At 37.2% G+C, this 18,294-nt stretch overlaps 1 protein-coding gene across 9 annotated transcripts in view; it reads left to right on the top strand.

Annotated features, from left to right (window-relative positions):
• Positions 1–18,294, top strand: part of LOC105478175 (RALBP1 associated Eps domain containing 2) — a 195,528-nt gene that overhangs the window by 130,382 nt on the left and 46,852 nt on the right. For 4 of the 9 annotated variants that reach the window (XM_011735231.3, XM_011735230.3, XM_011735240.3 and 1 more), the window contains exon 14: positions 1,944–2,030. The exons of the other annotated variants lie outside the window; for them this stretch is intronic. In XM_011735231.3, the coding sequence (XP_011733533.2) occupies positions 1,944–2,030 (87 nt within the window). The remainder of the gene's footprint in view (positions 1–1,943; positions 2,031–18,294) is intronic. 9 annotated transcript variants of the gene reach the window in all.

The following is an 18,294-nucleotide window of genomic DNA, read 5'->3' as shown; positions in this document are numbered from 1 at the left end:
CATTAACACTGTCTGAAAGTGTTTCCTCATAATCTCGCCAACACTACTTAATGTTCATCTTTTTAATCATTACCTATATAATAGGCAGTTTCATGTCTCTGATTCCTAGTGAGGCTGAGAATCTTTTTGTATTGTTATTGGCCATGAATATTTCTTCTCTTATGATTTGCCTGCTCAGAAGGCTCGGCCAGCTTCTGTTGCTACATCTCTCTTTGCCTAACCACGGGGACCACTTGTTTCTTCTTCATTTTGCCTAAGTTCTGGACCTCCCTCCTGTCAGGCACTTGGGAATGTGAGGGTGGTCATGGGGAAGCCTACCTCACCTGCTGCTCTGCTCTTCCTTGTCCCTCCAGCCCCTGCACCCCCATGTCTCCTCCTTCTGCCAACTTTATCACTTAAGACAGACTGCCTGGGCCACCCTGTTTATGACAATAGAAGAATAAGGAAAGGTAAAGAAAAGAGGGGAAAATAATGTGAGATGAAGCAAGATGTGGACTTGAGTTGAAAGGGAAAGATAAAATTAAGCCCTTGTTTAATAAAATGAGACTTGCAGGATTGTGAAAACAGAGTGATTGAAGCTAAGGTGCTGAGACAGAGTGGCTTAAAGTGGAGTGATAGTGTGGAGAGGAAATAGGATGCAGAGAAGATGCAAAGAAAAATGAAAGAGGAAAATGAAGAGAAAGATGGGATGGTTGTTACGTAGGAGTGATGATGTTTATCCAAAGGAAAAAGCAGGAAATAGAATAAAAAATTGTAGGACCAATGGAAGGAGAGTCCACAGACTCTTGGTATAGGATTCAAATAGCATTTAAAGGAATAGCTTAGAAGTAGGTGGCATTAATGCCTTTACATTTATGAGAATAGGTAACATGATATGGGGAAAAAGAACAAAGGGCTGATTTAGAATGTAAGTCTATAAAAATGAACAAAGCCAACTTTGGAAATATAGAACAGTTGGCTTCAACTTTGGTATCTGTAAAGAGAGTGTGAATGTGTGATTTATAGTAGCCTAGATGATTCCAGGGCTCTAGGTACTGGCGTCAAACCCAAGGCATGTGTTTTCATAAGGAGAAGTGGATACACTATGATTGCTGTGTGTAACAGGGAGATAACCATTTGTAATAGCTGACCCAGTTCTTGGAGCCATTGCCTCACAGTCCCACACAACTGCTGTGTTTGAGAGATAGCAAAAATGTGCAGGAAAGTCTAAGTCAGTGACAATGCAAGTATGCAAAACGTAGAGGCAGCCAGACCTGGAATTTGCTTAGTGATGTTTGGATTTTATAGCTCTGTATTTATAGCTATGAAACATCTTTTATTACTGAGATTCCTGTAAGAAAAATCACACTAAGCTGGTACCTAATCTCCTTTTCCTCAATGAAACAGTTACTTTCATGAGGTGATTTTTTTTTTCATAAAAAAGGGTTTCTTCTGTCCACAGAGACAGTAAGAACTACCCCTCTCTTCCACTCTTGATTCAGACCTGCCTCTTCTCAAAGCCATGCCTGAGGTTTGTAGCCTGAGGTTTCCATGGTGACAGTAAAAAGCCTTAGCTCTGCCTTGTTCCAGTCATTGAGAATCTGCCTGGCAGAAGGGGCAGATATGGTGTGGAGGAGACATAGCCTTCCTTTAAAGTTTCAGACTGGGCATTTTCATCATTTCCACTCAAATCTAGCTGGGGAGACGTAGGCCCATGGATAGACCTAGTTGCCAGGCAGCTGGGAAATGTAGTCCTTGGCAGGGCAGCCATTTCCCAGAAATACCCTTCTTACTGCAAAAAAGGAGAAGGGGATGTTGATGGTCAGTTTTTTTTTTTTTTTAACCACACCCCATATGGCCAAATACATTGAGATCCACACATTAAAACCATTGTGATGGCTGAACAGAACACATCCGGGGCTAGTGTCTGTCCGTGGGTAGCTAATTTCCTGTCTCTGCTTTAGATATACTGATAATAACAACTCATTCCATGGTTAAGAAACTATGGTACATCATCCTATGGAATTGTATGAAGCTGTTAAAAAGAACAGGTACGTATACTACATGGAGAGCTACCTCAGATAAATTAAGTGACAAAAGCATGGTGCAGAATGTGTATGTTTATAAATGTATAGACAATTTCAGGATGATGCTAAAGAAACTGGCAATGATAGTTGCCTCTGGGGAAGGGGAACAGTATGACTGAGGACAGGACTGGGAAACAAGCTGACTTTCTGTTGAATGCCTATTTGTATCTTTTTAATTTTGGCTCATGTACAGATGTCACCTATTATAAGAAATTTGCTTTTCACTCTTTAGCTGCAATGATGGTATCTGAGAGTACCAGAGATGTCTTTCCTGCCTGAGTTTACCTATCTCAGACTTCCCTACGACTCTGTATTCAGGGTGTCTTTATGACCATCTGCTACCACCTCCTGGAATGCAGCTGAAATGACAAAAGTGTTCTGAGTCTTTTTTTTTTTTTTTTTTTTTTTGAGATGAAGTCTCGCTCTGTCACCCAGGCTGGAGTGCAGTGGCATGATCTCAGCTCACTGCAAGCTCTGCCTCCCGAGTTCATGCCATTCTCCTGCCTCGGCCTCCCGAGTAGCTGGGGACTACAGGCACCTGCCACCATGCCTGGCTAATTTTTTGTATTTTTAGTAGAGATGGGGTTTCACCGTGTTAGCCAGGGTGGTCTCGATCTCCTGACCTCATGATCCACCCACCTCGGCCTCCCAAAGTGCTGGGATTACAGGCATGAGCCACTGCACCCGGCTCTGAGCAGCCTTTTAAGCTCTCATGTGTTCTTCAGATTCCATTTCAGTGCCCTTCCAACACTGAGGAGTAGTTCTGGACGACCTCCCAAAGGTTACATTGTGAGATGTATAGTTGGGTAAAACATCGTGGTAAGGGCTCTTAACTTGGAAGTGGCTGTGTTTATTGAGTGGCGAATTGAGAAGTCTTTCCTGGGTTTTCTATAAATGAATATTTGTTTCTGTAACTTAAGAAGTAGGTAAACTGCTTGGGTAAGTTTGAGTAAGAGATATTTTTTTAAGTAAGAGATGTTCCTAATACCAAACTTACCTTTCAGGTTCTCTAAAAGATGAATTTGGCCACACAAGCAGCTCTGACCTTATAGATTTCCTTATTGTGTTTTTCCTGTGAGTGCTACTTGTTTCTTTTAAAATCTAGTAGGACTATGGGATTTCTGACCCATCCCAAACTTTTGGGTCCACAGTGCACAGCTAGCCAAGGGTTCAATTTGGCAGTCTGGGCAGGTTTTTTTTAAATGAAAGCTTTATTGAGATGTAACCCATATACTATAAAATTCACCTTTTTAAAGTGCACAATTCAGTGATATTTAGTATATTCATAGTGTTATATAACCATCAGCACTATGTAATTTCAGAATATTTTCATCGCCCCCAAAAGAAACCCCATACCTATGAGCAATCATTCCCATTCCTCCCTTTTCTTCCCCTATCCCTTGGCAACCACTAACTTACTTTCTGTTTCTATGGATTTGCCCATTCCGGAATTCTGTATTAATGGAATCATACAATATGTAGTCTTTTGTGACTGGCTTCTTTCACTTAGTATAATGTTCTCAAGGTTCATTCATGTTGTAGCATGAATCAATACTTCATTCCTTTTATGGCTGAATAATCTTTCATTGTATGGATAAACCACATTTTTTGATATTTGGGTTGTTTCCACTTTTTGACTATTGTGAATAATTCTACTATAGACATTCATGTCTAAGTTTTTGTGTAAACATATTTTTTCTTTCTCTTGAGTATATAGGTAGGGCTGGAATTTCTGGTTCATATGGTGACTCTATGTTGAACATTTTGAGGATCTACTGAAGTATTTTCCAAAGCAGCGGAAGCAATTTACTATTTCATTAGCAATTTATGAGGATTCCAATTGTGTTTCTTCACATCCTCAAAACACTTGTTATTGCCTTTTTAATTTTGGCCATCCTAGTGCGCATGAAGTGGTGTTGTGATTTTGATTTGCATTTTCTAATGGCTAATGATGTTATACATCTTTTCATGTACTTATTGGTCATATTTATGTTGTCTTTGGAGAATATTCAGAATCTTTGCTCATTTAAAAATTGAGTTGTCTTTTTATTGTTGATTTGTAAATGTTCTTTATATATTTTGCATAAAATTTCCTTTACAGATACTTGATTTACAAATATTTTCCTTCATTCTGTGGGTTGTCCTTTCATGTTTTTGATGGTGTCCTTTGAATCATAAAAGTTTTTAATTTTGATGAGGTCTAATTTATGTATTTTTCTTTTGTTGCTCGTGCTTTTGCTGTCATATCTAAAAAATGACTGCTTAACTCTAGGTCACAAACACTCCTCTTTTCTTCTCAAAGTCTTACAGTTTTGGATCTTACATTTAGGTCTTTGTTCTGTTTTGAGTTAATTTTTTTATATGGCATGAGATAGGAGTCCAAATTCATTTTTCTGCATGTGGACATACAGTTGTCCCAGTACCATTTGTTGAAAAGACTATTAATTCTCCATTTAATTTTCCTGGCACCTTTGTTGAAAATCAATTAACCATAAACATAAGGATTTATTTCTGGACTCTCATTTCTGTTCCGTTGGTCTATAGGTCTATCCTTATGCCAGTACCACAGTGTCTTGATAATTGTAGATTTATAGTAAGTTTTGAAATTGGGAAGTGTGAGTCCTCCTGCTTTATTCTTTTTCAAGATTGTTTTGGTTATTCTGAGTCCCTTGCATTTCCACATGAAATTTATGATCAGCTTGTCAATTTCTGCAAAAACAAAAAGTCAGTTGGGATTTTGGTAGGGCTTGCATTGAATTTGTCTATCAGTTTGGTTAGTATTGCTGTTTTAATAACATTAAGTTGTCCAATGCATGAATACAGTATGTTTTAGCATTTATTTAGGTCTTTAAGTGTCTTTCAACAATGTTTCAGTATATAAGTCTTGCACTTCTTTTGTTACATGTATTCCTAAAAGTTTTATTCTTTTTGATACAATTCTAAATTGTCTTTAAAATAATTTTCATCACATTATGCATGTTTTCTTCATGCCTTTTTTATATACATTATACATTATTTCTTGGAGATAACCATGTCAGTACTGATAATTTTATGTTTCTTTTATATATCATCTATATGCTGGCTACTCTATTAAAAACTGTTATGAAAAATTTCAAATTTATGTAAAAGTTGAGAACCTCCACCCCAGATTATTTTGAAGCAAATTCCAAATATCATATGATTTTATATATAAACTCTTTATATATCTTTCTAGGAGATAAGGTCTTAAAATACTTGAGCACAATACCTTTATCATACGTAACAAAATTAACAATTCTTTAATATCATTTAATATTTGGCCAGTGTTCATATTTCCTGAATTGTCTCAAGTATGTCTTTTTATACTAGCTTGTTCCAATCAGAATTCAAACAAGGGCTACATGCACATTGCACTTGTTTTGGTATATCTTAAGTCTCTTAACCGATAGGTTCTTCTCTCAGTCTTTTTTTTTCTCTTTGCTATTCATTTATTCATAAAAAATCATCTACCCTGTAGACTTTTTCCACATTCTGTATTTTGCTGATTGTTCTTCCATCCCCTGTATTTCCTAGAAAATGATAGGTAGGTCTAGGCTTGATTAGAGTTAGTTTAGATTTTTGACAAGAATACTACCTAGAGATGCTGTGTACTTCTTACTGCACCACATTAAGAGATCTCTAGTGTCTAATGCCTTTATTTTTGTGATGTTTGATTGATTAGTGCATTTACCTAGTATTAGCCTGATCCATGTGTTATGATAAAGATCCCAGCGACCTTTCAAATAATGGTTTTATCAGCTATTGATCATCATTGCCTACATCCAGTGGTGTGTCAGCAGATGCTTAACAACCGGCCACTTGCCAATTTTTATGGTGTAAACACTCCTGCCATGGCTAATTTCATTCCTACTGATGTGTTACTGAATGTGGAGGTTGGAACAGATGCACACAGTTGGCTCTCACAAGCTGGCATGAGTTTTTTCCAGCAAACCACTGCTTAGATCCATTATTTTATCGGTAGTTGCAAAATGGCGATACTCTATTTTATTTTTTCTACCTTTATTGATTGGGACTATGTTTTATTTAAGCATTTTCCTATTGTTGGACATTTAGTTTGTGACTATCATGAAGCTTGTGAGCTGAAGGAGATCATAAAACAATATAATTCTCAGTACATCAGTAAATTCTTTATATGCATCTGAATTTATAGAATTATATGAAAACTGAAATAGACCTCAGTAATGGTGACCAGAATAGTGTCTTATTCAACCAGTATTTAATGAGCATTTACTGGGTACTTGGCACTTTGGAGAATCTCAAGAGGAATATGGATATGCCCCCAAACTCTGCCAATCAGTGTCACAGTTGTGTGTGATTGTTAGAAGGGTTTTGAGTTTGAGTGGTTGCTAACTAGAGTGATCAGTGGATTTGTGGGCAGGGGGTGCACAGGGCTGGTGAGCTAAACTTTGAAGGATATGACTTTTCAGTCAAATCCTATTGATTCTTTTTGGACATCTGTCTTGATTTACTTCTTATTACTAGCTTCCTGGGAGTCTACTATAGTAGCCTCAAATCTGGCTTGCTTGCTTTGTTCTTTCCTTCATGAGGCAACAGGATTAATTTTCTGCGAGCACAGCTGTGATCACCTCCCTACTCAAAACTCTTCAGGACCTGCTATGTAAACACCAAATTTCTGGTGGAACTGAACTCGAAGCCATGTGATTATATTAGCTCAGTAAGGGACACAGTACCGTGGCCTGGAGTGCCTGGGGAGGAGTGTGTTACAGGAAGGAAGTAGAGACTGGAAGATTCAAGTTGGCTGGCTGGCCAAGAAAAATGGAGACTGGTGGAGAAGGAGTTTGTAGACAGTGTCTTTGGGAAATCTTAGGAGAACAGTCCCATTAGAGTGGTAGGGTTAAGCCAGATTGCAAAAGGTTGTGGCATAAGCAAGGAACTTTGGTGTGGAGAAGTTGTCATCACAAAGTCATTTTGAAATGTCAAAGGCTTAGCAGTTGGTCTGACAGTATGTCACATTTTAAAAAATAATGGTAGTGGCCAGGTGCAGTGGCTCATGCCTGTAATCTCAGTACCCTGGGAGGCCAAGGCGGGTGGATCACCTGAGGTCAGGAGTTCAAAACCAGCGTGGCCAACATGGAGAAACCCCGTCTCGACTAAAAATACACAAATTAGCCAGACGTGGTGATGCGTGCCTCTAATCCCAGCTACTTGGGAGGCTGAGGCTTGAGCCTGGGAGGTGGAAGTTTCAGTGAGCCGAGATCATGCCAATGCACTGCAGCCTGGGCAACGACAGAGTGAGACTCTGTCAATAGATAGATAGATAGATAGATAGATAGATAGATAGATAGATAGATAGATAGATAAGATAGATAGATGTAGGAAAGAGCCATTTCCAAGATGATAGACTCTTTTTGTAGATTGCCTTCCTCCTAACACACATTCATATTCTCTCTCTCTCCCCCACACCACATTATTCAACTCTAATGAAAGTGTGATGGAAACAGCTGCTAGTGAATGAGTACTAACTAATCCTGAAAAAAAGCTGTGTACTTCTTGAAATTTTAGTTTGATTTACCTGAAAACTTATACAGACACACAACTAGTGATTTCAACCAACCTAAGAGTTTTAATAGTAAAATGCTTAGGAGGATTGCATTTATGTAAATGTAATATGAGAGAAGAAACCAGAGACCCATCTTTGACCAAGATTGAATCTCATGCATTTTTGTCACTTAAGTCTGCCCATGTGTCCATCCAGGACCTAGTTAACCCTTATTGCGTATCCTATGGTGCAGGAAAAAGGAGTTATTAGTAAACATGGATAAATTTTAGAGTCATAAAGTGTCAATGCTAAAAGAGAACTTGAATGTCATCTTGGCCAACTCTCACATATTACCAATGAGGAGACTAAGAGCCAGGCAATATAATAGCTTTGTTTTTCATCAGAATCTTTTTTTTTTTTTTTTTTTGAGACGGAGTCTCGCTCTGTCTCCTAGGCTGGAGTGTAGTGGCACGATCTCTACTCACGGCAAGCTCTGCCTTCCAGGTTCACACCATTCTCCTGCCTCAGCCTCCCGAGCTGGGACTACAGGCACCCACCACCACGCCCGGCTAATATTTTTTGTATTTTTTTTAATTTAATTTTTTATTATTATTATACTTTAAGTTCTAGGGTACATGTGCATAACGTGCAGGTTTGTTACATATGTATACTTGTGCCATGTTGCTGTGCTGCACCCATCAACTCGTCAGCACCCATCAACTCGTCATTTACATCAGGTATAACTCCAATGCAATGCCTCCCCCCTCCCCCCTCCCCATGATAGGCCCCGGTGTGTGATGTTCCCCTTCCCGAGTCCAAGTGATCTCATTGTTCAGTTCCCACCTATGAGTGAGAACATGCGGTGTTTGGTTTTCTGTTCTTGTGACAGTTTGCTAAGAATGATGGTTTCCAGCTGCATCCATGTCCCTACAAAGGACACAAACTCATCCTTTTTGATGGCTGCATAGTATTCCATGGTGTATATGTGCCACATTTTCTTAATCCAGTCTGTCACTGATGGACATTTGGGTTGATTCCAAGTCTTTGCTATTGTGAATAGTGCCGCAATAAACATACGTGTGCATGTATCTTTATAGCAGCATGATTTATAATCCTTTGGGTATATACCCAGTAATGGGATGGCTGGGTCATATGGTACATCTAGTTCTAGATCCTTGAGGAATCGCTATACTGTTTTCCATAATGGTTGAACTAGTTTACAATCCCACCAACAGTGTAAAAGTGTTCCTATTTCTCCACATCCTCTCCAGCACCTGTTGTTTCCTGACTTTTTAAATGATCGCCATTCTAACTGGTGTGAGATGGTATCTCATTGTGGTTTTGATTTGCATTTCTCTGATGGCCATTGATGATGAGCATTTTTTCATGTGTCTGTTGGCTGTATGATGGCAACCTACAGAATGGGAGAAAATTTTTGCAATCAACTCATCTGACAAAGGGCTAATATCCAGAACCTACAAAGAACTCAAACAAATTTACAAGAAACAAACAAACAACCCCATCAAAAAGTGGGCAAAGGATATGAACAGACATTTCTCAAAAGAAGACATTTTTTTTGGTATTTTTAGTAGAGACGGGATTTCACTGTGTTAGCCAGGATGGTCTCAATCTCTTGACCTCGTGATCCACCTGCCTCAGCCTCCCAAAGTGCTGGGATTACAGGTGTGAGCCCCCGCATCCTGCCCAGAATCTTTCGAATATGGGAAATCTTTGTTCAAATCTTTGTTGCAGCAGATTTGGTATCAAAGAAAGCAATCTACATTAAATTAATTTGGGGGGCACACCCTACTACTTTTCTATGGGCAGAAACACTAAATATCTAAAGTTAAAGGATGTATTAAATAATGAATATGGTAACCTTTGCAAGGCACTCTAATGTGTTTTTTTTTCCTGTGTTTCCTTTTATGTGATTTAAAATGTTAGTAGATTTCTCTGAGGTACTTCAGGGAGATTGGAAAGGAGGTTTTGCCTTCATAGATACTTGGAAATCCTAGGAATATATCTATTTGCTTTTTTACATTTCAAAAATGAAGTTATTATTAAAAACTCTAAATATAGCAAGAATATAAGACAAATAGTATACTGAACATCTGACTTCAACAGTTATCGACTGTGTCCCATCTTGTTTCATATCTATCTTCCTCCACATTATTAATTATACTTTTTTCTACCCTTAGCTCAACAAAAACTTTATTGAGGTATGTAGATCATAAAGTTTATCCATTTTCAGTGTAAAATTTAATGATTTCTAGTAAATTTATCAAATAGTGCAACTTTCACCATAACCCAGTTTTAGATCATTTTCAGCACCCCAGTAATACTCCACATACGTATTTACTGTTAGTCCCCATGCCCAGCGCCAGGCAACCACTAACCTATTTTGTGTTTCTGCAGATTTTCCTTTTCTGAACACTTTATATAAACCCAATCTACAATATGGGGTCTTTTGTGTCTGACTTTGTTTACTTGGCATGATGTTTTTGAGGTTCATTCATGTTGTATCATGTATCAGTACTTAATTCCTTTTTATTGCTGAATAGTATTCCATTGTATAGCTATATCACATTTTGTTTATCCAGTCTTCAGTTTGACAGACATTTGAATTGTTTCTGCTTTTTGCCTGTTATGAATAATGCTGCCATTAATATTTGAATACAAGTCTTTGTGTGAACATATGTTTTCATTTCTCTTAGCTAGATATGTAAGGGTGGAATTGCTGGGTATGTGGTAAATTTATGTTTAACTTTTTAAGAAATGGACAAAGTGTTTTCTAAAGTATCTGCACCATTTTACCTTCACATCAGAAATGTATGAGGGTTACTCTTTATATCCTCACCCATACTTATTATCTTTTTGGTTATCCTACATCCTAGTGTGTGTGAAGTGACATCTCCTTGTGGTTTTGATTTGTATTCCCCTGATGATTAATGATGATGAGCATCTTTTCATGTGCTTATTAGTTATTCCTGTATTTTATTTGATGAGATGTTGTATTAGTCCGTTTTCACGCTGCTGATAAAAGACATACCCAAAACTGGGCAATTTACAAAAGAAAGATTTAGTTGGACTTACAGTTCCACATGGCTGGGGAAGCCTCACAATCATGGCGGAAGGCTAAAGGCGCGTCTCACATGGTGGCAGACAGGAGAAGAGAGCTTGTACAGGGAAATTCCCATTTTTAAAATCATCAGATCTCGTGAGACCCATTCACTATCATGAGAACAGCATGGGAAAGACCTGCCCCCATGATTCAGTCGTCTCCCACCGGCTCCTTCCCACAACACATAGGAATTATGGGAGATACAAGATGAGATTTGGGTGGGGACGCAGAGCCAAACCATATCAGATGTCTACTCAAATCATGCTCATTAAAAAATTGAGTGTTTGTCTTATTGTTGAGTTGTATATTCTGTAATTCTTTATATATTCTGGATACAAATCCTTTATCAGATAGATGATTTGCAAATATTTTCCCAGTCTGTGACTTGTCTTTTTGTTTTCTTAATGATATGTTTTGAAGTGCAGAAGTTTTGAGTTTTGACAAAGTGTAATGTTAAATTTTTTCCTTTTTGGATTGTGCTTTTGGTGTCATATCTAAGAAGTCTGCCTAACCTAAGGTCTTGAAGATTTTCTGTTGTTTTCTTCTAAAATTTTTATAGTTTTAGCTCTTACATTAAGATCTTGAATCGATTTTGATTTAAGTTTTGTATAAGGTGTGAGGTAAGGATCTAAGTTCATCTCTTCATATATGAATATCCAGTTGTCCCAGCACTATTTGTCAAAAAATAGTCTCCTTTTCCTGTTGCCTTGGCACCTTTGCTGAGAATCACTTGTCTGTTAAATATAAGGTCTTATTTTTGGATGCTGCATTCTGTTCTGTTGGTTTATGTTTATTTTTATGCTAGTACTATACTGGATGTTTTTAAACACAGGAGAGTCATACATAATCTTGCAAAGAGGTAATCCCATGACTCAGAAGTCTAAGTATTTGCTACAATGGCATATTTTTTAGATAGTATATATTATCTTATTTACTTCATTTGTGGTTTGTAGCATGTTCAGTAGGATCCTTTGAGCTCCTTGAGGTTGCAATACTTTTTTGCTTTGAAGCCTTCTGTCATGCTTACTCCCTGAATATAGAATACCCTCTGTCTAGCTGTTTATCCTCCATCTCTGCATTTTTCTGCTCTGCCTGCCCTGTAGGTTCAAAATGTGATCCTGATTACTGCTCGATAGTAGCCTTGTGTCCTTGGCAAGGTCATTTATTTCTTCAGGTCTTAATTTTCTCATCTGTAAAGTGAAAGAATCAGATTTGATCTCACTACTTTTCTAAATTCAGTCATTAATATTTTCCTTGTTGAACAGTTACAAGGCATGTGTAAGTTAATCTCTTTTAACTGGTGAAAAAGTATATTCTGTTCCATAGAGAATTAAATGAGCTTATATTTCAGGGGGTGGTGTGTGGTCATCAGGGGATAGAGGCAGGTATTTCTGGAAAGGTGTTCTTGGCAAACATTTTGTTACATACACAGGTGTATATGACATACATGCCCATCACTGTGTATGCTGGGTGATCAAGAGATATGTATAAGGTCATACATGCTTTTATGATTAGAAAGGAGAGAAAGAATGAACAATTTCTGTTACAAAGAAACAGCTATTTTTATGAACTTGCCAAGAAGAGGAATGGTCCTTACTGATGAAATCCTTAAAGCTTTGCATGTGGCTCTTTACTTGATTGATATTTAAAAGTATAGGTCCCACTGGGAGGCTCCTTTCAACGTTTTCCATTCCTTGAGTGTTTTTCCCCCCTTTGGTATTCGAATGCTTTTATTTTCTTCACATAAAATATTCTTAGTTAGGGGGGATGGGAGCCCCTTTCCACAGCTGAAGTTATTCCAAGTTTTGTTCCCCTGAAGAATCGACTTTCTGTTCCTGAAGCTTTCAGTGGCCACATCTGCTGCTTTATTTCCACTCAATAAGTTGGAATGTATTTTCAGTTAGTTATCGATTAGGGGCTATGTAAAAATCTGAAGGAAATTAGTAAATAGTAATGTTTATGAATAATGTTTTACCTAGAAATTTCTAAGCATAATTAAATAACAGGATAAAAATTGTTAGAGGTTGGAGTTTTGGATGAAGATACCAGGAAGGAGAGATCCAATAGATCAGTATCAGAATCTGCATGTCTTTCAATAAACTTAAGAAATTGTTTTAAACACTAGAAATTATTAGTCTGTCTTCTGAATTTAGGATTAAATGACAGTTTCTTTTCCTGAAGTTTTTAATGTGGTTTTCAGGATTGGGGTATTTATTATTTTCTTTTGGATTACACTTATAAAAACTTTTGGCTGGACAAAGCCTTGCTGATAACTAGTATCCCACTTTATTAACTGTAACACTTCATGAATAAACCTGGAATTGCTTGACAAGTATGGTCACTTTTTAAAGTATGTGGGAACAACATTCTCCTCCCGTCTTCTTGCCCTCTTTTCCCTCCCAGGAAGGCAACTGTTTACTATTAATGAGTACATTGTCATCTTTTGCAAATGTACACTATTCAGCTTTTTTTTTTCTTTTTTTCCTTTGCCTTCCACCATGTGATCAAAATATTTTTAAAATTTCACTTTGCATGAAGGTGTACTTTTTCTTTTGACTGATTGGGGCATACTGGATAAAATATTTGGATCCAATTTTAAGTCAAGAGTGGACTGAAAATATTGTAAGAAGATTTTTAAATTAAATTTAATTCCAATTTTCAACCACTGTGCGAGTGCCTACTAAACATAAGGTAGTGTGTTTAGGTGCTGTGGGAGACAAAAAGGTGAATTAGACAAAATTGATAGAATGTAGCTAGATTAATATATCCCACCATTAAAGGAAAGGAACACAAAATTATAAATACAAGGAAGAGATTTCTCAGCAGTGACTGAACAAGGAAAAATGCATGAGCTAATGCTTTTTTTTTTTTTTTTTTTTTTTTTTTTTTTTTGGAAAAAGTGGCAACTGAGGGAAATCCTAAGGCTTTGGGTGCACTTCCGACTCTGCCTGCTTCCCTGCAGAAGCCGTGTGTGTGAGTAGGCAAATCTTGAGATTTCTCATCGAGACCCTAGATCTAGAGCAAAGTGAAATGAATGAGTACTCTTAATTTTCCTTTTTCTTGACTGAGGGTCAGTGGAAATGACTTCAGGAAAGAGAGCTGGAAAAGTAAATAATCATAGCTGATATCCTGATATTGTAGAGGGGGAAGGCCCAGGGCTCCATGCTGAACTGAGGGGACAAACTGAAGTCTGAGAAGTTCCTCCAAGGCCATTGATAGAACTCCAAGAGTTAGGAGAATGCACTCTGCTGCAGGGTTTTAAAATGTTGATTATTTTGGTATTTCCTTCGTAGTTCTAAATAACACATTTGTGTAACTTCTTGTAGACTTCAATTTCTGCCATCATCTTCCCTCCCCCAGTATCTTTCTCCACCCTTCTGATAGTTGTATTATAATTTTGGTTAGATTAATATTTAGTGTTCATATTATTGTTATGGCCATGTAAGCCATATAGTAAATTAGTTACCTTTTTTACTTGCACAGGTTTTTGTTTGCCTTGGAGTGAATATCAACTTGTTTCTTTTCAATGTACTTGCCCTTGATTCAACCACAGACTTCTTCAATTTTCCAGAGTTCCTCTTATGAAATTCTCACACCTCAGGTGTTCTGCCAGTTTCAGCTTTTTGAAGAAATATAAACTGATTGTCTTCAATGCCTGGTACATAGTTTTCATCATGGGATCTCCCTACACTGTCATCCAAGGATTCCCTTCCTCTTTTTCCCATGTTGGATTTCTTTTATACTGTATCCTGTGTCTTTCTCTTTCTTGGTTTACTCTCTTGTTTTGGTGAAACACATCCTTTAGTAGCTGCCTTAGAAAGGGTGCATGGAGCTCAATTTGAGACCCTGAATGTCTAAAAATGTATTTAATTGTATCATCATGCAGGCTGCTAGTTTTGGATATACAGTCATCAGTTGGAAATAAGTTTTCTTTAGAATTTTGATGGAATTGTGCCAATGGATTCTAGCTTCTAATGATATATGAAGAAGTCTAAAACCATTTGGACATCTGATCCTTTGTATATGACTTGCTCTCTTCTCCCATGCCCTGCTGAAAACTTGTAAATTATTTTGACTCTAGTACTTTGAAATTTCATGATATACCTTGTCATGAGTCTGTTTTCTTCCATTGTCCTGGATATTCAGTGGGTCCTTTAAATTTAGAAACTCATATTCTTCATTTCTGGGAAATTTTATTGAACTATTTAATTGATTATTTTTCCTGCCGTTTTCTCTGTTTCTCTTTGTGGATCTTTTATTTGGCTACTACCCTACTTTCTGGAAGATTTCCTCAGATTATTTTTGACCTTTCTATTCTCTTTCTGCTATCTTACTTTTAATTTCCAAGTATTCTTTTTTTGTTTTGTTTTCTGAATGTTCTTTTTAAATACCATCCCATTATTTCATCTTAGCAAATAGCATATCTTGTGTCTTATTGAGACTGTCTCTGATGACCCTAGTTAAAATTTTATCTGTCACTCCCTACCCCATTGTCTCTTTTCTCAGTAGAATATGAGCTTCATAAGGGTGTAGCTTTTTTCCCCTGTTTTTCCCATGGATATTTTCCCAATACCTTGAACAATACCTCCCACATAGTGTTTAAGTGTTTCTGGAATAAACTTAATGATCATTCTGATGATATTAATAATATATATTTTAACATTTTCTCCTAGTAAAGGTCTAGTCTGTTTCTTTGGGGTCACTTCTTCCTGTTTTTATTGATCACTACCTTAGGTTAGAACATTTTCTGCAGATGTCTGGTAATACTTAGTCATCCACTTATATTTAATAATGAAGGATAAAAAGTTGGTTGGAATATATGAGCAAATTGATGGAAGTTGCCAGCTATTGGCTTCATGGTAGAATGGTCTGGCCAGGCCATCCTGTTGGAGATCCCTTGATATCAATTCTTTAGATGTCTCTTCCTGGCTGATCTGATTCTCTGGAACACATTCTGCTAATCTCTGGAAGGACGCAGCAGTCTGGGAGCAGAAGGGAAGAAGAAGGCTGGAAGAATCTCAGCATCCAAAGTGCATATTTTTACTGAATCTGTCTGTTTTCAGCACGGCCCTCATGCCTTCATCTGGGCCTGGTGCCTTCCCTGAAAAGAAAACTATATCTAGCATTTTGCTGGAGTGAGAAACATGCTGAAACTGTGCAGAATGTGGGAGAAAATCTCGGGATCTAACTGCTCCTAAACTGCTTTGATCAGTCATTTTTTTTTCTTTTTTCTTTTTTGTGAGGATGGAACATAATCCTATAGATCTTAAGATAGTTTAAAGAAATATTTGTTGATCGCTTATACTGTATTTTGAGTTATCAGGTGAGACAGATATAAGGCATAGATACTACAGCAGAGGGGACTGTAAGAGTAGGGCCCCTGAAGCCAAAAACATCATGAAGAATAGCTAGAACCAGATCCTGAAGGGTCTTGTCAAAGTATACCCTTTTCCTGAAGGATAGGAAATAAATCCACTATTAGTTCATGGCTTTAGGTTTTTATTGCTTTCCTCATTTTAACCCTACATTCAAAGGAGTTTGATGCCCCCAATTCCTGAGAACTGGGGTCTTCTGTGGTACAAATTGGTTGCTCCCTGCTTTCTCAGATCTGTCTAGTCAGCTATCACTTGCTCATCTGTTTTCCCAGTTCCAAATTTAAACAAGAGCGCTTAAACAGTTCTCTTCATTTTTGTGTTAATGAGTTAAGAGTGAGGTTAGTTGCGTGTATTTGAACTGCTATCTATACTCAAAAGTCTTTGGATAGGACATTTAATAAAACGTTGGGTCATATAGCAGAAACGAGGAATTTTACACAGTATCAAGCCAAGATTTTAGTTTAAAGTGGTCCCTGGTTGATAGTACCCTCAGGTTTCTGGCAGAAGCAATAGAGGGAAGAGGAATTCACTTTCCACATGCCTCAAAGTTTTCCTATAAAGTTCCAAGGAATATGAGTTCAGAGTCACAGGTTGCTAAACACAATAGGAAATGAAGCACAATGAGCAAGAACAAACAGGAAATACAAAGCCCTAAGATATTGAAATTATATAAATATGTTGAAAGAAAAGAGGAAGAAAATGAGTGGCTAAGAAATTATAAAAATGAAAAAGCATTTTCAAAAAAGACCAAATAGAACTTCTAGAAAAGAACAATTCCGTAAAATAAACTTGAAGACTGGATTTTGTTAGACATTAAGGACAGCTAAAGAGGGAAGTGGTTACTTGGACAGTAGATCATAGAAAATTATCTAGAACGCAGTACAGTTAGAAAGCTCTTGAAGGAGAGAGGAGGGAAAAATGGTAAAAAGACAACATTTAAAGAATCACTGAGAGTTGACCAAAATTAATGGGTTGCTACATGGTTCAGAAATTCCAGTAAAGCTCAAGCAAAGTGATAAAATAAAATGATGATAGAGAAATACATGTGCAGACATAGGATAAAGTTTGATATTTCGGTGTACCAAAAACAAAGAGGAGATCTTAAAAGCAACCAGAGAGAAGATGGTCTATCTAACAAAAGAGTGATTCGACTGAAGGCTGGCTTCTTTTTTTTTTTTTTTAAATTATTTTTTATTATTATACTTTTAAGTTCTAGGGTACATGTGCATAACGTGCAGGTTTGTTACATATGTATACTTGTGCCATGTTGCTGTGCTGCACCCATCAACTTGTCAGCACCCATCAACTCGTCATTTACATCAGGTATAACTCCCAATGCAATCCCTCCCCCCTCCCCCCTCCCCATGATAGGCCCCGGTGTGTGATGTTCCCCTTCCCGGGTCCAAGTGATCTCATTGTTCAGTTCCCACCTTAATAGCAATAGTGGAAACCAGAAGGCAGTGGAATGTTGCCATCAATGTGCTGGGAAAAAATAGCTGTCAATTTAGAATTCTATACCCAATTAAATCCTCTTTCAAGAGGGGAAAAATGACTTTTCAGTCAAATAAACTAAGTTTGCTGCTAATAGACTTCTCAATTAAGGAAATTCTAAAAGATGTACTTTAGACATCATAAAATAAACTGTAATGGAAATTAGGAAGCTTTTAGCACTGAGTGATTAATATCACAAATAAAAACCTATGATATTCTACTAAGGAGGTACTTGGAAAAAAATCTATAACCCTAAATGCTTACATTAGAAAATAAAAGCTACAAATTTGTGAACTAAGCAACCAATTTAAGGTGGAAAAAGAACAAGATATGCCCAAAGAAAGTAAATGGAAGAAGATAAGCAGCATTAATAAGACAGAAAGCAAGCATACAATACAGAGGCTCAAAAAAGTTAAAAGTTGGTTTTTTGAAAAGAGTAACAAAACTGACAAAATGCCAGCTGAGATTAGTGAAGGAAAACTTGAGTATGAGGAACGGGAAAAGACAATTACACATGCAGAGATTAAAATAAATAATAAGAGGGGGGTATGGACACCTTTATGCTAATAAATTTGAAATTTTAGACAATGAATAAATGCCTAGAAAAATATCATTTATCAGAATCGACTTAAGAATTAGAAGGTCTGAAGAGTCCTATAACAATTCAAGAAGTAGAATCATTAGTTTAAAATCTTGTTTAAA

The sequence above is a fragment of the Macaca nemestrina genome, chromosome X (genome assembly GCF_043159975.1).
Source record: "Macaca nemestrina isolate mMacNem1 chromosome X, mMacNem.hap1, whole genome shotgun sequence".
In the NCBI taxonomy this organism is placed as follows: domain Eukaryota; kingdom Metazoa; phylum Chordata; class Mammalia; order Primates; family Cercopithecidae; genus Macaca; species Macaca nemestrina.
This window is presented reverse-complemented; position numbering and strand designations above follow the sequence as displayed.